The sequence below is a fragment of the Henckelia pumila genome, chromosome 2 (assembly GCF_033568475.1).
Source record: "Henckelia pumila isolate YLH828 chromosome 2, ASM3356847v2, whole genome shotgun sequence".
NCBI classification, from domain to species: Eukaryota; Viridiplantae; Streptophyta; class Magnoliopsida; order Lamiales; family Gesneriaceae; genus Henckelia; species Henckelia pumila.
In genome coordinates, this window is record NC_133121.1 from 122,584,823 (window position 1) to 122,607,018 (window position 22,196).

Here is a 22,196-nt window from a genome sequence, read left to right on the forward strand (position 1 = left end):
ACCACCAATCATTTTAAAGATTTCACCCAATTGGATCATTCACCACTGGCATCTTCGGATAAGTACATCCACCAAATAGATACCAGCGAGACAATGATTGATAACTCAAAAAATAATTGAACCCATGTTAATTACCTACCATTGAACTAGTGTCACAAATTAAACTCATCCCAAGTTTTTGGTCAAAACCCAAAAAAGTAATATTTGATAATGCGTTGTGCGTCTCATTGATGGAGACATGAGATTCAAAAGTTTGGGATATACTCCAGTCTCCAAATCCCTTTTTTTTTTCATTTTTTTTTAATCGGATTACATAATATTGGATGCCATAATCTCGAAAATTGAATAATCCGGACCTTTGTATCAGTATAAAACATTCCCCCGTGAACAATGCTAAGAAGTTTGAGTCTCATGTCAACATTTTCTCAAACAAATTTGTTGCGATATGATTTGTTCAGTGTAATTAATTGGTTAATGCAAATTTGTGTTTTGCGAAGATTTCGGTATGATGAAAAATAGATATATTAAATTAAAAAAAATTAAAATTTAATTCAGAACGCAGATAATATGCTGCGAGTAGTAAAAGAATCGCGGTGAACTTTTACCTCTTAAAATAACACCAACACGCAAGAAAAGTAAATACGCAAACCATTACATTAATCATAAAAAAAATTACATATCAATCAGCGTACTGTATTATCAATCTCCTGAATAAAGCTAAAACCAGGAATCTGCTCTCGCGATCCGCTTGTGATTTTCAAGAAAGATTGGTCAATTTTCTTGGAATTTTTGAGGAGGAAGATTTGCAATATGTGGGGATTTGGAGGAAGGCATTACTGGGGAAGAAAGGAGAGGGGAAAAGTGGAAGGAATAGTCGTGGTGTTTGCGTGGATGTCGAGTCAAGACAAGCACTTGAAGAATTATGTCGATCTCTACTCTTCTGTTGGATGGAATTCCCTGGTCTGCCACTCCCAATTCCTCAATCTGTAAGCTGGAAAAAAAGATTACTCTTTTTTTTTTGGCATTGCCGCACTTTGGTTCCGATTATTTTATTGATTGCTTCTTGTAGTGTTGAGCTTGATCAAGTTTGAAAAAGATTTTATCTTTTTTGTGTTTTCTTGTGTTTTGTTCATTCGATGAAGTTGAATGCTTTTATTTGGTTTGGGATTTATTTGTAGTCCTTTTACTATTACCTGTTTGTATGATTGACGGCTTTTTGGTTTGATGGGATATTCGAATCTACTTACTTTAACTTTGCTAGGTGAATAATATGGGATGATCCGATGGGTACTTTAGAATTAAGTAAGAATAGATTCTTGTTGACACAGTTTTGAAATTGCGTTTTGAGGAATCATTTTATGGCAATGAAATTTATCCCTAGAGTCTTGTTCAATATGTTTGTCATCAAGAACTCAAATAATTGCTCGTGAGAGTTCTTTTTTTATATGTGGGGAACAAAATCTTCTTGAAGGTAGTTCCTTTCATTAGCCAAGAAAGTATGCTTCATGGATGAATGTTCCTTACATTCAGTTTACCATTTTTTTAATCGGATAGAATTATGCTCATCTCATATATCTTATCTGGTTGTTTACTTGTCTGATGAATCTATAAGAATCTAGTTGCTTCACTATGTATGTACCATCGGTTGTATATACTGTCAGAATTGTTTCCATCGGTACATGCTTTACTGTTCGAATGTCAATAGCTGTATCTGGTTTCTTTGCAGATTCTTTCCAGATAAAGCTGAGTCATTGGCTCTAGAAATTGTCAGCGAGCTTGTTCAGGTGAGTCGTGGAATTGGCCTACTGTCTCTGGACTTTACTTTGAAAAATTAAATGTAATCTGAATGCTGTTTATCTATATAAAAGATAACATACTTGTATATATGTGTGTGTTAATGTCATCTAGGAGAACACAAATCAGCATTAAATAAAAAACCAGAGCAAACATGCAAAGAGAACAAAAATGCTATTTGGTTACTAAATTGCAAAAACCTTGTTGCGATGTCCTTTTCAAATGCCTCTGTTCACAGACATCCTAGGTATTTTCTGTATGCAGGAGCTAAAAATTCAGCCATGCCCTGTTGTCTTTGCATCTTTTTCCGGTGGGCCAAAAGCTTGCATGTATAAGATTCTCCATGTAAGTGCCATTTTTGTAAATTAAAATATCGATACTGTTTTGTCCATCTGTTTACAGGATGTTTTATAACTTTTCTCCGCCAAAGTATAGCAAATAGGTAAAAAAGTTGAGATCTTACTATGTCCATGTGGTTGCAGATAATCGAAGGCAAGTGTGACACTCAAGTTAATCTGGTATACTTTCTTCTGCATATCTTGATGATTTATGTGCTTGTATCCATCTTTTATTTTGCTTAAAGATATTTTCATTGTTGGCAAATCCTGGTTCTACGAGAATCTTAGGAAAAAATTTCCTCAAACTCACGGTTGTATATCTTTGTGAAGCATGACTTCCGGCTTGTTAAAGACTGTCTTTGTGGCAATATTTTTGATTCCACTCCGGTGGATTTTACTAGCGACTTGGGCACTCGATTTGTTCTCCATCCAAGTGTTCTTAAAATTTCACGTCCTCCCCGAATGGTGACATGGATTGCCAATGGCATCTCTTCCAGTCTAGATGCACTCTTTCTTAGCAGATTTGAATCACAACGCGCCGAGTACTGGCAAACACTGTACTCCACAGTTGTAAGAATCTATCATATTTAATTGAAAGCTGCTTCTTTAACTGTTAGTCCATGAATCACTTTTATTGTCATCTTGTGATCAGAGCATGGGTGCTCCATATCTCATATTGTGCTCGGAAGACGATGATCTTGCTCCTTTTCAAATAATTTTGAATTTTGCTACGAGGCTTAAAAACCTTGGAGCGGACGTTAAAATGGTCAAGTGGAACAGTTCATCTCACGTTGGTATGTTTCTGGTTTTTTCACTTCTTTTATGTTCGTTACCTTGGTTTATGCTCATATTAAGTAATTAGGCATGAAAATTTGAATTTCACCTTTCTACCTTGATTGCATTTCTCTGGAAATATTTATTCTATAAGTCGAAGAACCATGAGTTTTCTAATTCAGTCACTGTATCTTACGCAGGCCATTTTCGAAATTATCCTGTAGAATACACAGCGGCTGTGACCGAGCTTCTCGGAAAAGCTGTTGCATTATACTCTCAAAGAATACGACAACTGGAAGGAGAGAAAATGGGCTTAGAAGGAACAGACGCAGAGATTTCGGATCCATTTCACAACTTGAGAAAAGCAGCTTCAAGATCAAATCAGAGCTTTGAAAGAATCACCCTTGACTTAAACAACCATTTCGTTGTGCCCGGTTCTGTAGAGTATCACGAGGATAGGGGAGTTGGGTCGGTGCAAGATGAACGCAAGGAACGTTATATTCCCCTATCAAGCCCACCGAAAATCGGTGTCCATGGGATTCTTGGTCAATTCCTTTTCGATGTCTGTGTCCCAAAAAATGTGGAGAACTGGGATATAGGAACATCACACACATTGAGAAGAGACACATTTACGTCCGGTCGGAGACATTCTGCCTTCAACCCTATGAAATGCTTACGCCGCTCAAGATTATGAAGTTTCCGGTTGAAGTATTTGTCGATTTTATTGCCTATGGATACTTGAGGTTTGATAATTTTTATCCAAACAAAACGAATGCAATAAAAACTCTGTAAATTAGTATGATGTAGATGAAAGATCCCTGTGTTGGAATAAATTTGAACGTTCCTACTCCCATTATTTACCCTCCTATTTGGTCACTCAATTGTTTCATGCTCCAAAGGATAAGATGAAATTGGTAAAACTCAAAAAGTCAGCTCTAGAAAGAAATCCAACTTCTTGTTTAGCATTCCAACTCATTAGTCATTTGTATATGCTTGAAATTATTTGAAATAATTTAAAATGACAAAATGATTTTGAAATCTTTTCAAAATTAATTGCCATATCACGAATTTGTGAAAATTGAACTTAGTTATGGTTCAAGTGAATAATGTTTTAGAAAATTAGGTAAATATAAATCTAGATCAAATTGGTCAATGAGTTCGGCTGATGGAATCTCTCTCAAGTCTAGCTTGAATTAATTGTGATAAAATACCCATGGACAAACAAATGTTTGTGGACAGTCCCTGCGTCAGAAAAAATGAGTTTGCACTACCTATTTCATTAATTTTTTATTTTAAACTCCCTAAATACATATTACATTAAAATTTAAAAGTTAAATTCTCTAAATACATTATACAAACCTTATACAATCCCTTTATCTACATCACGATTCCAACTCCCTCATCTCTCCTAAATCTCATCGCCGTCACCTTCTTCTCGATCAACTTTCCCATTTTCAGGTCACCCCATTTCCGTCGATTTCTACTAATTTTACCATATCCCCAATTTTTCTTGACATCCCCACGCAAGAATTCTCATGAACGCTGGAAAATTGGGCAAGAAGGCAAACGATAAGCAACCCTAAATTGGAACTCTGGAAGCCATCTTCATTTTTTAGGAGTCGAGTTCGAGGTTTGTAACACAATCTCGGCTGAATGCTACGAAAAATCAAAGAAGCTTCAAGCAGGTTTCATCGTTGATTAATTGGAGAAAAGCCTTGTTGTCTGTCGGTAGAATGGAATCTGGAGTTGGGTCTTCTTCCAACCTTGCATTTTTAGGTACCTATAAGTGCAAAGGTCAACTTTTTGTCATCTCAATTTTTAGTGGATGTAGTTTGGAGGATATATTTTTGAGCTTGTCTAGCAAATATGAAGAAATAAATCCTTTGTCTATGTCATTACAATACCTAGCTCCCCAGCACAAGATGTATGTTACCTTAAATGATAACGATGATGTCCGTAATATGATCCATCTTCACATGTGTATGAAGCTGAGTGTGATCGAATTGAGGGCTGAATTGAAAGATCAGATTCGAGGAGGGTTCAATATGGAGAGGTAAAATACATTTTTTTCTTCATTATTCTGCCCTATGACCTTATTAGTGTTGATTTTTTATAATCGGTTTGCTTCTGTAATTCATGTGAAGCATGAATTTGCACGTGAAATTGTTTATACATATTTTAGTTCAAAATATTAATTTTATAACTCTATATTAGTTGTTAGTCCTTTATGAAACATGATTGAGCTAATAAATTATTTGTACACCTTTAAGTTCTTTTTTCAATCATGATGATGCGTATGAAATTGTTTCTACATTTTTAAGTTCGAAGTAGTAGTTTTATATATGTGCAATACATTTGTCGTAGTATGTTGAATTCTGAATTTATGAATATTAAATTCGTAAGGGATGAAGAAGATGACACACAATCTAGAAGTGATAATGAGGTTGAACAAATCCACGTACAAAATTCACTTGAATCTTGGTTACATTGCATTCGCGGGCAAGGGCAGACATTTAAGGATGCTACAGAATTTTGAACGTATATTAAAAATTATTCTGTTGCAACTCGACGATCATTTTGTTATAAGAAAAATGATAGCAAGAAGATTAATGTTGTTTGTAGTGAAGTAAATTGCAAATGGAGAATTTATGCTTCTAGACATAAAGCAGACAATCTATTTGGTATTCGAAAGTGCAATTTACAACATACATGTGGAGAAGATAATTTATGTGGCAGAGGACATCCAAAAGCTGATGCAACTTGGGTTGCAAATTTGATGAAAGAAAAATTAAGGGCAGAGCCATCTTATCGTCTATCTTTATTGTTGAAAGATATACATAGGGATTATGGAGTAGAATTAGAGTACCGCAAGGTTTGGAAGGGCAAGGAATTAGCGATGCATGATATCTATGGTACTGAAAAGGATTGTTATGATAAGTTGAGATGGTATTGTCGTAATGTTCGAGAAAAAAATCCAGGAAGTGTGGCAGAGTACGAGATTGATGCTTTAACTAATAAATTTAAATGTTTATTCATTTGTTTCAATGCATGTGCTAGTGGTTTTGCCACAGGTTGTAGACCAATGATTTTTTTGGATGACACTCATATCAAAAACAAGTATAAAGGTAGCATCCTAGTTGCTGTGGGAAAGGAAGCTAATGATGATCTTTTTACATTGGCATATTCTGTAGTGGATGCCGAGAATGATTGTAACTGGGAATGGTTTTGTATTAATTTGAGAAGTGTTCTGCTTTCACAACATATCAGTGGATTCGAAAATTTCACCTTCTTCTCTGATAGACATTTTGGTATCATCAAGGCTGTTAATTTATTATTTTCTGGTAGTCACCATGCTTATTGTTTGAGGCACTTGGTGGACAATTTTGTGAAGCAGGTTAGTAATTATTTGCAATATGAATTTCTAGAAGTCTGTTTTTTTTTTCAATGTTAATAATGCATTAATTTTGTTGTTATTGTAGGTTATGCGAAGCTATCCGCTACACAACAAGAAGCATTGGTCTTCTGTGTTTAAAAAGGCTGCATATGCCCCTTCTCATCAGGAGTTTATGCAACACATTAACAATATCTCAGAATCTATGCCTCTTGCAAGAAAGTTTATTACAAATTCAGAACCTGAAAGTTGGGCGAATGCTTTGTTTCGTGGAAAACGTTGGGGTGTCATGAATAATAACATGGCTGAATCTTGGAATAATTGGGTTAAACCAGCACGTTATCTTCCAATTGTGGGTATGGTGGATCGTATACGTGTTCAAATCATGAACATAATGCACCAGCGTCGTGAAACAACCTTAGCCATGGTTCAAGAATTAAGCCCAAAGAAGGAGAAAACTCTTACAAGCACATATATTGAATCTCGAAACTTGATAGTTCACAGATCATGTGGTTCAAAATTTGATGTAGTTGATGGTGATAAATCATTTGCTGTTTATTTGTGTAGTAGCCCGTATCCTAATTAAGTAATTAAAGGATTAATCCTAATTAAATAAATTGGGTATCGGACGGATCGGAAGCTCCGAAGGCACGATCGGAAGCTCCGATCAGGATCGGAAGCTCCAATAAGCGATCGGAGGCACCGATGTTATTACGTCATCCATGACGTGTGGTTGGATCGGAAGCTCCGATCACCCCTATCCGAAGTAAACAAGTGATATTTTGACACGTGGCAGATCAGGATCTTCGGAAGCTCCGATGTCAGGATCGGACGTTTCGATCGATGTTCGGACGTTCCGATCGAGGATCGGAGGCTCCGATCGTTGTCTATAAATAGAAGGCCAAAAATTCACTTTCAATTGCCAATTCCGGATTTCCTCTATACTCTAGTCGTATTCGAGGTGTTCTAGCCTTCCTAGGCTTGACTCGGGAGTCGTCGAGGCGTTCGATAGTCGTAGCGGAGTTGTGCCCAAGTTTTGGAGGCATCGACATCAAAGGGCTAACGACGGACGAATGTATAACTTTTGCTTCCTATAAATATTTAGGAGTATGCAATAGCTTAGTTAAGGGTTTTAGAGCACTTTAATGATAGTAGCATCATTTGGCAGTGTAGAGCAGACTATAGGCGTTGACCTAGAGTTGGTAGAGCTTGCACTGATTTGAGGTACGAAAGTACTGTTCGAGATATCCTGACTGAGTATGCATGTATTACATGACTGCATGATTTATATGTCATGATTTATGCTGCATTCATTTGCATACTGAGCTATCTCCTTCGAGATGTCTGTTAGTAGGGTTTTTCCCTATTCTGTTAGTGGTTGGACTTCCATCGATTTGGGTCCGATATATCCACTGGTATTATGGTATGGGAGCCACCTCCTGAAGTGACGGCACATCGTGCTACATACCAGGGCCCGGTCTGTCTCTGTTATCTGATCCTTGACCTCGAGTTTATAGGGAGTTCACTTTGCATGCATGTATACTCATACTCTCGTACTGAGCGTTTTATGCTCACATCTCGTACTCTGTGTTTCTGGACACCCTATTCCATGGGGCAGGTTTGCGATTGGATGAGGCGGGTGGATCCAAGAGGGGCTAGGCTGTGGTTGGTCAGCTGGAGCTTCGCCTAGGTTTTATTTCTGTTGTTAGTGGATTGATACAACTGTTCGATTGGGTTGTATTATTATTTGAGTATTTACAGATTCCTTGCCTTGGAATTGTATAATGTTTATGTTTTCCGCAGTTGAATTCTGATATTCGTTTAATTAAGTTAATTGCATGTCTAAGTTCTGTTTAGTAGGTGATCCAGGTAAGGGTCACTACATTTATGGTATCAGAGCATGCATAGTATTCTTGGGATTTAGACTCTGCATAAGGTAACCGTGAGGTGCTTTTGTAGATGGCGAACTACGATGACCAGAGTAGCCATGGTAGTGGAGGTGGACGCTGGGGAGATGACGATCGTGAGCATCGTCGGGACCGTCATCATCGTCGTCGTGATGAGGATCGTTTCACTGTATGGCGATTTGTGCAGATAGGTTAAGCCTCTTGTTGGATGTGAGTCTCCGGAGGATGCGAAGAACTGGTCAGACCGTATGGAGACGACCTTTCAGACTTACCACTGCACCGAGGAGCAGAAGATGGAGACCCTTGGCTATCTTCTGGATGGGCGAGCCCGTAGGTGGTGGAGGTTTACTTCTGCACCCTTTATTGCGGCGAGAGGAGTGGCCACTTGGACCGAGTTCCGCACAGCTTTTCAGAAGCTGTATTTTCCTCCTGCACTCCGTCAGTCGAAGGCAGGTGAGCTATTGAGTCTGCGACAGGGAGCCATGTCTATTGATGAGTATCAGCAGAAGTTCTTTGATCTGCTATCCTATTGTCCCGAGATTGTTGACAGCTCTGGGATGAAGTATAATCTGTTCCTTCAGGGCCTTAACCCTGAGATCCATGACCGTGTGGCGGTTGGCGACGACATGTCCTACGAGGGTTTGGTGAGCCGTTGTCACCAGGCGGAGGACAGCATTCGGCGAAACAGGTCTTTCCCTCAGTCGAGGCCTGCTAGTTCTTTGGGTCCACGTGCCCAATCTTTCAAGAATTCTGGGTCTACTTCTTCCTCTGGTTCTGGAGGTGTTGTCCGTTTCGGTAAGAAGGACAAGTGTGATCATTGTGGAAAGAACCATCCGACCGACCGTTGCCGTAGAGATTCTGGAGCTTGTTTCCGTTGTGGAGAGACTGGTCATATCCGGAGGGATTGTCCACTATCTGGGGGAGGAGGTTCTGGTTCTGGTTCAGGATCTGGTTCTCAGGCTACCGTTCAGCAGAGGACGCAGGGACAACCTGCTGGGAGTTCTCATTTTAGGCCACGAGCTTTTGGTCAGGTGTTTGCCCTGAGACATGATCAAGCAGTGGAGGAGAATGAGAAAGTCATTGCAGGTACATTTCTGCTTTATGGTATACCTGCTCTTGTACTTATTGACACTGGTGCATCTCATTCCTTCATTTCTGCACGTTTTGTTAAGAGGCATAAGTTACCATGCATTGCACTAGACGTAGTGATGTCTGTTTCTACTCCGACGGGCCAATCTGCTTTGGCTAAGCGTCTAGTGATGGGTTGCCCTTTAGAGTTTGAAGGGAACATTCTGTTAGCGAATCTTATGGTCCTGGCGATGGACGACTTTGATTGCATTCTGGGAATAGATATATTGACTACCTATCGAGCTTCAGTGGACTGCTATCAGAGATTAGTACGCTTTCATCCGGAAGAAAGTGAGAGCTGGTTTTTCTATGGTGAGGGAGCGCGACCCCCGATGCCTTTGGTATCAGCTTTGAGAGCCTGTCAAGCTCTAGAGTCTGGCGAGGAAGGCTACCTTATCTATGCAATTGATTTGTCCGCTGAGAGCATTGAGATAGAGAGTATTCCTGTTGTAGATGAATTTCCAGATGTTTTTCCTGATGAGATTCCGGGTTTTCCTCTTGCTAAGGAAGTCGAGTTTGGCATAGAGTTGATGCCGGGTACTTCGCCTATTTCTCGAGCACCGTATCGTCTGGCTCCGCCAGAGATGCGTGAGTTGAAGAATCAGCTACAGGATCTTTTGGACAAGGGGTACATTCGTCCTAGTGTATCTCCTTGGGGAGCTCCTGTTCTTTTTGTAAAGAAAAAGGATGGGTCGATGCGGCTGTACATTGACTATCGGCAGCTGAATCAAGTCACTGTGAAGAACAAGTATCTGTTGCCTCGTATTGATGACTTGTTTGATCAGCTGTAGGGCACGTCAGTTTACTCCAAGATTGACTTGAGATCTGGGTATCATCAGTTAAGAGTCCATGATCAGGACGTAGCCAAGACTGCATTCCGTACTCGCTATGGGCATTACGAGTTCCTAGTGATGCCATTTGGTTTGACCAATGCGCCGGCTATATTCATGGATCTGATGAACCGTGTCTTCAGGGAGTATTTGGACAAGTTTGTCGTGGTCTTCATTGATGACATCTTGGTGTATTCGCGTAATACGGAAGAGCATGTTTCTCACTTGCGGTTGGTACTGCAGACTCTTCGAGATGAGCAGTTGTACGCCAAGCTGAGCAAGTGTGAGTTCTGGATGGATCGAGTGGTCTTTCTTGGCCATATCATATCCAGGGAGGGGATTTCTGTTGATCCAAGCAAGATTGAAGCGGTACTTAATTGGTCGCGTCTGACGACAGTTGCTGAGATCCGTAGCTTTCTGGGTCTAGCAGGGTATTATCGTCGCTTCATTCTGAACTTCTCTCAACTAGCTCAACCTTTGACGCAGCTTACCCGCAAGGGTGTTGATTTCGAGTGGTCCTCCGAGTGAGGAGAATTTCTGTGAGCTTCGAAGGCGGTTGATTTCTGCGCCGGTGTTGGCATTACCGTCAGGATCTGGAGGGTATGTGGTGTACACTGATGCTTTTCTGCAGGGGTTAGGTTGTGTCCTGACTCAAAATAGGCATGTGATCGCATACGCTTCTAGACAGCTGAAACTTCACGAGGACAACTACCCAGTCCATGATTTGGAGTTAGCAGCCATTGTGTTCGCTTTGAAGATCTGGCGTCATTATCTGTATGGCAAGAAATTTGAGATCTTCACCGACCATAAGAGTCTCAAGTATTTGTTCACTCAGGTGGAGTTGAACATGAGGCAGAGATGTTGGATGGACTTGCTTAAGGACTATGATTATGAGATTAAGTACCATCCGAGAGCTGCTAATCTCACCGCTGATGCTTTGAGTCGCAAGGTGCGACTATCCACACTTCAGACTTGTTCGATGTCTAGTGCGATCAGTGACTGTTGTACTTCGGGATATACCTTCAAGCATAAGAAAGGTATGTAGAGTATCCAGATGTTTGCGATATTATCTGAGCCAGCTTTGTATTCGCGGATTCGAGATGCTCAGATGTCTGATTCGAAGACCTAGCATTTAGCTCGTCTAGCTAACGAGGGTAGCTCGTCTGGATTTCATTATCAGTCAGATGGCTTTCTATGTTTGTCTGGTAGGCTTTTGATTCCGCAGGATGAAGAGTTGCGAGAGGAGATTTTGTCTCAGGTGCATCACACTAAGTTGAGTATTCATCCTGGGAGCAACAAGATGTACAAGGATCTACGTACTCGTTTCTGGTGGAAGGGAATGAAACACAGTGTTTATCAGTTTGTTTTGAGATGTTTGGTGTGTCAACAGGTCAAGGCAGAGCACCGACGACCTAGAGGATTGCTTCATAGTCTGCCTATTCCTGAATGGAAATGGGAGTTTATCACAATGAACTTTGTGACCCATTTGCCGATATCCCCGAGGAACTGTGATGCTATTTGGGTTGTGGTAGACCGACTCACCAAGTCAGCGCATTTCATTGCCTATAGCCGGGAGTACAATGTGGATCGTATGTCTCGGTTGTACATTCAGGAGATCGTTCGACTTCATGGAGTGCCTGTGAGCATTGTCAGCGATCGAGACCCCAGGTTTACTTCTAGATTCTGGGGGAGTGTTCAGCGTGCGATGGGTACTACTCTCAGTTTGAGTACTGCCTATCATTCGGAGACTGATGGTCATTCGGAGCGCACTATCCGTACTTTAGAGGATATGCTTAGAGCATGCGTCATGGACTTTGGTTCAGCCTGGCAGGATCATTTGCCATTGATCGAGTTCGTGAACAACAACAGCTATCGAGCGCACTAGTATCGCGTACGGGCGACGTTGTCGTACTCCACTCTTCTAGGAAGAAGTGGGGGAGAGACAGGCTGAGGGACGGGAGTTTATCCAACAGGCGATAGACATTGTTGATCAGATCAAGAAACGGATTAAGACTGCACAGGACCATCAGGCCAGCTATGCTAACACCAAGCGTAGGCCTTTGCAATTCGATGTCAGGGAGAAAGTGTTTCTGAGAGTGTCACCTTTCCGCAAGATTCTCAGATTTGGCCTTAAGGGCAAGTTGTCTCTCAGGTTTATCGGTCCGTTTGAGATCTTGGAGAGCATTGGCGATTTGGCTTATCGACTAGCCTTACCACCGCATCTTTTCAGTATTCACGACGTGTTCCACGTATCTCTGTTGCGACGGTATGTGGCGGATGAGTCTCATATTCTGCAGCGGTCTGAGGTTCAGGTAAGCAAAGATTTGACTTATGTTGAGAAACCTATTCGTATCCTAGATTATAAGGATAAGATTTTGCGGAACAAAGTCATTCCTCTGGTTTTAGTTCAGTGGCAGCGCCGAGGCACTGAGGAAGCTACTTGGGAGCTTGAGGACAGGATGCGTGAAGACCATCCTGAGTTGTTTTGATTTCATTTTCGATTTGTATTCAGTTGTAAACCCTGTAAGCGTTTGACTGGAATAAAGAATGTTTCTGATTTCTGTATTACATTCAGTACTTAAGATCTGTTTTCGAGGACGAAATATCTTAAGTGGGGGAGAATGTAGTAGCCCGTACCCTAATTGAGTAATTAAAGGATTAATGCTAATTAAATAAATTGGGTATCAGACGGATCGAAAGCTCCGAAGACACGATCGGAAGCTCCGATAAGCGATCGGAGGCACCGATGTTATTACGTCATCCATGACGTGTGGTTGGATCGGAAGCTCCGATCACCCCTATCCGAAGTCAACAAGTGATATTTTAACACGTGGCAGATCAGGATCTTCGGAAGCTTCGATGTCAGGATCGGACGTTCCGATCGATGTTCGGACGTTTCGATCGAGGATCGGAGGCTCCGATCGTTGTCTATAAATAGAAGGCCGAAAATTCACTTTCAATTGCCAATTCCGGATTTCCTTTCTACTCTAGTCGTATTCGAGGTGTTCTAGACTTTCTAGGCTTGACCCGGGAGTCGTTGAGGCGTTCGATAGTCGTAGCGGAGTTGTGCCCAAGTTCTGGAGGCATCGACATCAAAGGGCTAACGACGGATGAAGGTATAACTTTTGCTTCCTATAAATATTTAGGAGTATGCAATAGCTTAGTTAAGGGTTTTAGAGCACTTTAATGATAGTAGCATCATTTGGCAGTGTAGAGCAGACTATAGGCGTTGACCTAGAGTTGGTAGAGCTTGCACTGATTTGAGGTACGAAAGTACTGTTCGAGATATCCTGACTGAGTATGCACTGTTGGATATCGGTGTTCAGATCAATTAGAATTGATATCAGGTGTAGCGGAAGTTTAAAAATTTTATTTTATTAATATGAAACGATTCCATATCTGGGTATCAAAACTTTTACGATTAAATTTGTGTAAGTAAAATAAATAATCACAATTAAATATTTTACCTTAAAATCTCGAAGCGAGATTATGGACACCAACAGAATTTAATCTGTTCTTGTTGTATATCCCAAGAACTGATGAACGAACGTTTCTTCAATCAGGTCCACGAATAGAAAACAAAACCCTCTGATTGACTGCACTAGAAATCAATCAAAAGTTTGCGTAGAGAATAAACAGATATGATCTGTTAATTCAGATTGTAATTTTTCATAAAAATCACAAGCCGAATTTTCTCCGAAAGGGACAAGGATTTTCGAAAAACCCTTAGAAAATAATATGTGTGTTTTTTGAAAATTTGATGAATTAATTGCATGCAATTTTCGAACACTGCACATATATTTATAGATAATTTCTAGTTATAATTGTATCAGGACTCTAACTCCTTAAAGCTCACAATCCATAACTTAAGCCCAACAAGCCAAGCCTGTTGTTATAGAAATTAATATAAAATTCATCGTGACTCCGATTGATAAACTGATTTCACCAATATGCACAGAAACCATTTCTGCATCTTTTAGAGTCAAGATAATTTTTCTGAATCCGAATTCAGTGATTTTCAAAAATGTTCATCCCTATGTCATTTTAGGAAATCTCACTCCCTTTAGTTAAGAAGTCCAACTTCTCTTTCATTAAATTTAACTCTTTAAATTTAACTATCTCTACGGGGTTTTAGTAATCCATTACTTGTGTAACCCTCAATGGTTCAGGAATACAGCTAGCCGTGGGCTCACAACTCCTTGTGACTCGGAACAACAATTTCCGACTTACCCATCGAATCATGGTAAGAGCGCCTAGCAACATCGCCCCATGATTCCCTAGGTATTACTGATAGTGCCTGCAAGAACCAGTAGATTTTGTTTAGCGTACAGTACGGTCCCTTCATCCAAATATCTTGATCGAATCAACAACCATTGGTATATCGAGAGTCATTCGAGATTCGATAACTATGCATAACATCTTGGAGATCAAATAGTGACATCGCATGCGTTACTAGGATAACCCATTAACCTAAAACACATCATGTACTCTGGCCAGAGATTCGTCACACTAATATCTCCTCAGATCGCATAGGATATCCACACTCGCAAGTATGTGGTGAATCCTTGACAACAAAGCATCGACTCCTATATGTGTCGTAACTGTACCCAATCCCGACACCTGATGACCCCAATAGAGTCGGTAAACGAGTCAAAGTACAGTACTAGCATATAGAGTCTCAATGATGTTTCAAGTAATAAGGACTAATGGTGTACAACCAAAACCGCAGACTTTATCCACTCGATAAGTGATAACCACTTGGAAAGTCCGAATAGGGTAGTTCGATCATTCATCATATGAATATCCATTTGCATGCTTTGAACATCTCTATGTTCCATACCAATGAAACGTGGTACTCGGCATCGCAAATGCTAGTCTCAATCTCGAGCGATCCTTATCCTTATTTGCGGACGGCTCAATTGACTAGGAACAGTTTAGAATATACAGTGACTATAAGATGTGTTTCATGATAGCCATCCCCATGTGCTACCACATCTTACATATACTATAGTATATTCAAGGTCTTTATCAAAACAACAATAGTATATCATAATATAACAATATAAAGAAAGATAAAGTCAATGACATTATAAAAGTGTAAATTATATTAAACAAAAGATTATTTTACATAGAGTCATAAAAGCCCTTAGCCACAAGTTGGCTAACCGGGCACCCACTCTTTCAATCTCCCACTTGCCCTAAAGCCAACTAGTCATACTACGTAATCCCATTGCTTCGCGATGTTTGTCAAACAATGGTCCTGGCAAGGGCTTAGTAAGCGGATCAGCGATATTGTCTGCAGAGGCCACTCTCTCGACACTGATGTCTCCTCTTTCCACGATCTCCCGGATGATGTGGTATTTCCTCAGTACGTGTTTGGACTTCTGATGAGACCTTGGTTCCTTTGCCTGAGCAACGGCACCCGTGTTGTCACAGTACACCGAGACTGGACCAACAGCTTCAGAAATTACACCCAACTCTTGGATGAATTTCCTTACCAAACCGCCTCTTTAGCAGCAGCTGATGCTGCAATGTATTCTGCCTCAGTGGTGGAATCCGCTGTGGTGTCCTGCTTGGAACTCTTCCAAGAGACAGCACCGCCATTGAGCACGAATACAAATCCAGAGGTTGATTTCGAGTCATCCACGTCACATTGGAAGCTAGAGTCGGTATAGCCTTCCAACTTCAATTCTCTTCCTCCATAAACCATGAACAAATTTTTAGTCCTTCACAAGTACTTAAGAATATCCTTCACGGCTTTCCAATGCATTTGACCAGGATTGGCTTGGTATCTGCTCGTGACGCTCAGAGCATAGGCCACATCCGGTCTGGTAGATATCATCCCATACATGATACTACCTATGGCTGACGCATATGGCACGTGTGTCATCTTCTCTATCTCTTCTTCAGTCTTGGGACACATAGACTTGGATAGAGAAACTCCATGACACATAGGTAGATGTCCTCTCTTGGACTCATCCATAGAAAACCTTTTCAATATGGTGTCGATGTAGGTTGATTGAGTGAGTCCTATCATTCTTTTAGATCTATCTCTATAGATCTGAATTCCTAGAATATAGGATGCCTCACCTAAATCCTTCATCGAGAATCTACCTGATAACCATATCTTTGTTGACTGCAACATCCCTACATCATTCCCCATGAGTAGGATGTCATCAACATAAAGTACTAAGAATGTTACCGCATTCTTAACTACTTTCTTGTACACGCATGGTTCCTCCGGGTTCTTGATGAAACCAAAATCCTTTATTGTTTCATCAAATTTCTGGTTCCAACTTCTTGATGCTTGTTTGAGACCATAGATTGATCTCTGAAGCTTGCATACCTTATGCTCGCTTTCCATGGATGTGTATCCCTTAGGCTGCGTCATATAGATCTCTTCCTTAATGTTTCCATTAAGAAATGCAGTTTTTACATCCATTTGCCATATCTCATAGTCATACCATGCTGCTATGGCAATAAGGATTCTTATGGACTTGAACATTGCGACTGGTGAAAAGGTTTCATCATAGTCAACTCCTTGTCTTTGAGTATAACCTTTTGCCACCAATCGTGCCTTGTAGGTCAATACCTTTCCATCAGGCCCAAGCTTTCTCTTGTAGATCCATTTGCACCCAATTGGAACAATTCCATCGGGAGGATCTACTAAAGACCAAACTTGGTTAGAATGCATCGAGTCTATTTCCGATTGCATAGCTTCAAGCCATAAATTCGAATCCGCATCAGAAATTGCTTCCTTGAAGTTTCTTGGATCACATCCAATGACGGGTTCACTTTGATCCCCTTCAAGAAGAAGACCATATCTAATAGGAGGCCTAGAAGTCCTCTCGGATCTCCTAGTAATAGGCGTGTCTTGTGATGATTCTTGAGGTGTAGGATCACTATTTTGTATCTCGGGTTCTTCTCGAATTTCTTCGAGTTCCATCATCTTGCCTTTCTTATTCAATAAGAACTCCTTCTCCAAGAAGGTGGCATTCCTTGAAACAAACACTTTTGTTTCAGCAGGATGATAGAAATAATATCCGATTGAATTCTTCGGATACCCTACAAAATAACATAAATTGGATCGACTATCCAACTTATCTCCCACTGTCTGCTTCACGTAAGAAGGACATCCCCAAATCCTCAAGTACGAATACTTAGGAGCTTTGCCATTCCATAACTCGTATGGTGTTTTATTTACTGCTTTAGTGTGGACGTTGTTTAACAACAATACCGCCGTTTCAAGCACGTAGACGCAAAACGAAGGTGGGAGCTCAGTGAAGCTCATCATGGATCGAACCATGTCCAACAAAGTTCGATTGCGACGCTCCGAAACACCATTAAGCTGAGGTGTCATAGGAGGAGTCCACTGAGAGAGAATCCCATTCTCTTTTAGATAGTCCAAAAACTCGGTAAGTATTCTCCACCTCGATCCGATCGAAGTGCCTTAATACTTTTACCTAGTTTATTTTCTACTTCAGCCTTGAATTCTTTGAACTTTTCAAATGCTTCAGACTTATATTTCATTAAATATAAATACTCATACCTAGAATGATCATCAGTAAAGGTAATGAAGTAGGTGTTGCCACATTTAGTACCAATCCTAAATGGACCGCAAACATCTGTATGGATCAAATCCAACAGATTTTGACTACGCTCAGGTTTCCCTTTGAAAGGAGATTTAGTCATTTTTTCCTTTAGGCAGGACTCACAAATAGGTAAAGAGTTAATATCAGACATATCAAACATGCCCTCTCCCACTAGCTTGTTCATCCTCTTTGAGGAAATATGACCTAGCCTAGCATGCCAAAGGTTTGCCGGGTTTTGACTATCGTCCTTCCTTTTAATTGTTGTTACCGATTTATCAACATAATTAATTGGAACGTCTTTTAATTTTAAGCTATATAGATCATTTTCAAGTTGTCCATTTCCAATCAAACATTCATTCTTGTAAATATTGCAAATCTCATTCACAAAATTGCAAGAAAAACCATCTCTATCAAGCATAGAAATAGATATAATGTTTTTGACCAAATCCGGAACATATAAAACATCTCTCAAAAATAACTTAAAATTGTTCTGCAAAACTAAATAAATGTCTCCTATAGCTTTGGCTTCGACTCTAGAACCATTCCCGAGCCTTAGCTGGGTCACTCATCCTTAGCTTACGACTTCTTGTCATCACCTGCAAATCATTGCAAATGTGAGATCCACATCCGGTATCCAATACCCAAGAAGAAGTATTAAGCGAAACATTTATTTCAATGTAAAACATACCCTTTGCAGTTCGCAACTGTTCGAGGTATTCCTTGCAGTTACGTTTCCAATGACCGGGTTTCTTGCAGTAATGGCAAACGTTTTCATCTTTTATCTCAATTGAAGCCTTGGCCTTTCCCTTCTTATTTGGTACAATCTTCTTGGGTGGGGCAAAACGTTTCTTACCCTTTCCACTTGGTCCTTTCTTAAAGTTAGAAGATGAGCCAACCAAGAGTACCGGTTTATCCTTCTTTAGTGTGGCTTCATATGTGACAAGCATATCGACCATCTCTTCAAGGGTGGCCTCTATCTTGTTCATATTGAAGTTCATCACAAAACCGTCAAACGATGAAGAAAGTGATAGAAGCAACAAGTTCGCGCTAAGTTCATGCTCCAAAGTCAAGTCGAGTGTTACCAACTTTTCAATGAGCCCAATCATGCGCACGCCATGCTCACGGACCGAAGTCCCATCTCGCATGCGGCTTGTCATGAGCTCTCTGACGGTGGCATACCTCTCCGATCTTTACTGAGCTCCAAAGAGTTCCTTGAGGTTTTTGTGAATGTCAGCAGCATTCACGGCATCCTCGAATCTCCTTTGAAGCTCATCAGACATCGAAGCCTGTATGTAGCATTTGGCCTTGATATCATGGTCCCACCATAAATCAAGTTTGGCCAACTCTTTCGGACTTGTATTAGCCGGGGCTTCCTTCGGAGGCGGCTTCTCTAACACGTAGAAAGCTTTTTCCGAAGTGAGAATAATTTTCAACTTACGGAACCATTCCGTATAGTTTGCGCCAGTCAATTTGTTTTGTTCGAGAATTGAAAACAGTGGATTGCGAGAAGTCATTGTAATAGTATACTGAAAAAGAAACAGACAATAATCAATGATTTGTTTAATTAATTTACTAAGACATAAAATATGGCGAATTTCATTTTATGAATTACACTCCCACTATTTTGACGATTTCACTACCCTCTAGTGAAAACGAGAAACATTTTATTTAGTGGGAACATGGAGTCCAATTGACAAACTATGGTCCCGAATAATATCAGTCAACCATAATTTTCAAAAGGTAGAGCCCAATTGCTTCCAAAGCAACTTCCATGTTTTTACCTCATGTCCAATAAGGGCCCAATAATATGACGTCGTTTATTGTGACATGTCAAGATGACCCATCAATATTAAGTTGTGATGGACGGTCGCCATGTGGATCCCCAATAATATGAGCCAATCCCATGGGAGTTCCACCCAACTTACAACATGTGTCGATCCAATGTACAGCTTTCCGACGAACGGGCCCCCCCAATAATATGAGCCGGACCGTATCCGCGGGTAGCATCACATACATTGATCGTTGATGGAAGGTAGGAATATTTAAAAAATATTTAAAATTCCTTTTGTTTATCTTGATATCAATTTTAAATCATATTTAAAATGAGGGATTTTATTTTTTTGAAAATTTGTCTCATCATGCAATTTATGTATGCTTGCGGGATTCATACAATTTTGTTTAAACATGCATACATCAATAATATCATATATTATTTAAGGATGATCGATCCCATTAACTAATCGACCCGTGGTTGCCAATCACGAGTCTAAGTCTAATCTTAGGTGATATGTAAGTATGCAATGCAATCCTATTACATTGTGCTTCCAATTTACATTTCTTCGGTCTTCATTGTCTGCTGGGCCCACCATTTCTTCAAATCTTTGTCTCCCACTAAGTCTAATAAATTTACAATAAATTTCGATGACAAATATGGGATACATTTAGGGGTGGGAACGGGCCATAAACCAGACCCACTTTTATTACATATGACAATCATATTGGGCTATAAACCAAGCCCATTAATAAACACCAACAACAATAAGACAAATGTAAATCACCTAACATACACCTAAAACATTGGTCATGGCAATCGATCATCCTTTTATCCAATAATTAATTCAATAATTAAAATAATTGGATAAACATGCAATGGCATCATAATTAAAAGATAAAATCATATTTTATCTTATCCATCCATAAGATCATATCTTATCATCAATTGTACCAAAATAATTAATTTTATAAAATCTAATTTAACGGATAAAATTTATAAATTTTCCAAAAATTCAAATTTATCAAAAATCAATTTTAAAAATTTCGGACTCGAACAATTCGATCCGATGCCTCGTGATCTAATCAAAAACAATTTTCGATCGGATCAAACACTAGAATTTCAAAAATTCAAAATTTTTTCAAAAATTAAAATTTTAATTTTCCGGGCTGCCCGGGACAATCCCGGGCAGCCCGTGCCCCGACCGGGGCTCGGGCTGGGCAGCCCGTCGCTACCCATTGGGCAGCGATCACATCGCTGCCCTGCGCAGCGCCGTGCGCTGCCCGTGTTTTGCCCATCAAAAATTTAATTTTAAAAAATTTGTTTTGTTTCAAAAAACCGAGGCTTAAAAATTTTGTACAATCGATTAATTTAATCGTTTGATCTGAGCAACCTGGCTCTGATACCACTGTTGGATATCGGTGTTCAGATCAATTAGAATTGATACCCGGTGCAGCGGAAGTTTAAAAATTTTATTTTATTAATATGAAACGATTCCATATCTGGGTATCAAAACTTTTACGATTAAATTTGTGTAAGTAAAATAAATAATCACAATTAAATATTTTACCTTAAAATCTCGAAGCGAGATTATGGACACCAACAGAATTTAATCTGCTCTTGTTGTATATCCCAGGAACTGATGAACGAATGTTTCTTCAATCAGGTCCACGAATAGAAAACAAAACCCTCTGATTGACTGCACTAGAAATCAATCAGAAGTTTGCGTAGAGAATAAACAGATATGATCTGTTAATTCAGATTGTAATTTTTCATAAAAATCACAAGCCGAATTTTCTCCGAAAGGGACAAGGATTTTCGAAAAACCCTTAGAAAATAATATGTGTGTTTTTCGAAAATTTGATGAATTAATTGCATGCAATTTTCGAACACTGCACATATATTTATAGATAATTTCTAGTTATAATTGTATCAGGACTCTAACTCCTTAAAGCCCACAATCCATAACTTAAGCCCAACAAGCCAAGCCTGTTGTTATAGAAATTAATATAAAATTTATCGTGACTCCGATTGATAAACTGATTTCACCAATATGCACAGAAACCATTTCTGCATCTTTTAGAGTCAAGATAATTTTTCTGAATCTGAATTCAGTGATTTCCAAAAATGCTCATCCCTATGTCATTTTAGGAAATCTCACTCTCTTTAGTTAAGAAGTCCAACTTCTCTTTCATTAAATTTAACTCTTTAAATTTAACTATCTCTACGGGGTTTTAGTAATCCATTACTTGTGTAACCTTCAATGGTTCAGGAATACAGCTAGCCGTGGGCTCACAACTCCTTGTGACTCGGAACAACAATTTCCGACTTACCCATCGAATCATGGTAAGAGCGCCTAGCAACATCGCCCCATGATTCCCTAGGTATTACTGATAGTGCCTGCAAGAACCAGTAGATTTTGGTTAGCGTACAGTACGGTCCCTTCATCCAAATATCTTGATCGAATCAACAACCATTGGTATATCGAGAGTCGTTCGAGATTCGATAACTATGCATAACATCTTGGAGATCAAATAGTGACATCGCATGCGTTACTAGGATAACCCATTAACCTAAAACACATCATGTACTCTGGCCAGAGATTCGTCACACTAATATCTCCTCAGATCGCATAGGATATCCACACTCGCAAGTATGTGGTGAATCCTTG

The 22,196-nt window shown here is 39.8% G+C and overlaps 2 protein-coding genes across 2 annotated transcripts; both read left to right on the forward strand.

The window, feature by feature from the left end:
- The first annotated feature begins 607 nt into the window (after window positions 1-607).
- On the forward strand, window positions 608-3,782 carry LOC140883662 (uncharacterized). The gene is made up of 7 exons (XM_073290218.1): window positions 608-986; window positions 1,727-1,784; window positions 2,059-2,139; window positions 2,277-2,312; window positions 2,463-2,702; window positions 2,785-2,926; window positions 3,107-3,782. The coding sequence occupies exons 1-7, from the start codon at window positions 811-813 to the stop codon at window positions 3,598-3,600; spliced, it is 1,227 nt and encodes a 408-aa protein (XP_073146319.1). The 5' UTR covers window positions 608-810; the 3' UTR covers window positions 3,601-3,782.
- Window positions 3,783-4,639: 857 nt separating this feature from the next.
- Window positions 4,640-6,883, forward strand: LOC140878315 (uncharacterized). Its single transcript, XM_073281918.1, has 4 exons — window positions 4,640-4,959; window positions 5,748-5,852; window positions 5,964-6,300; window positions 6,386-6,883. The coding sequence occupies exons 1-4, from the start codon at window positions 4,640-4,642 to the stop codon at window positions 6,881-6,883; spliced, it is 1,260 nt and encodes a 419-aa protein (XP_073138019.1).
- The last annotated feature ends 15,313 nt before the right edge of the window (window positions 6,884-22,196 follow it).

What these genes read in the sequence shown, in the direction of transcription:
- LOC140883662 (XM_073290218.1), top strand. Translation starts at nt 811, where the DNA reads ATGTGGGGATTTGGAGGAAGGCATTACTGGGGAAGAAAGGAGAGGGGA. An exon ending in GTGACACTCAAGTTAATCTG is followed by an intron (nt 2,313 to 2,462) that starts GTATACTTTCTT and finishes ATCTTTGTGAAG; the next exon opens with CATGACTTCCGGCTTGTTAA. An exon ending in AAACACTGTACTCCACAGTT is followed by an intron (nt 2,703 to 2,784) that starts GTAAGAATCTAT and finishes TCTTGTGATCAG; the next exon opens with AGCATGGGTGCTCCATATCT.
- LOC140878315 (XM_073281918.1), top strand. Translation starts at nt 4,640, where the DNA reads ATGGAATCTGGAGTTGGGTCTTCTTCCAACCTTGCATTTTTAGGTACC. An exon ending in TGTTATGATAAGTTGAGATG is followed by an intron (nt 5,853 to 5,963) that starts GTATTGTCGTAA and finishes TGCATGTGCTAG; the next exon opens with TGGTTTTGCCACAGGTTGTA. An exon ending in TGGACAATTTTGTGAAGCAG is followed by an intron (nt 6,301 to 6,385) that starts GTTAGTAATTAT and finishes TTGTTATTGTAG; the next exon opens with GTTATGCGAAGCTATCCGCT.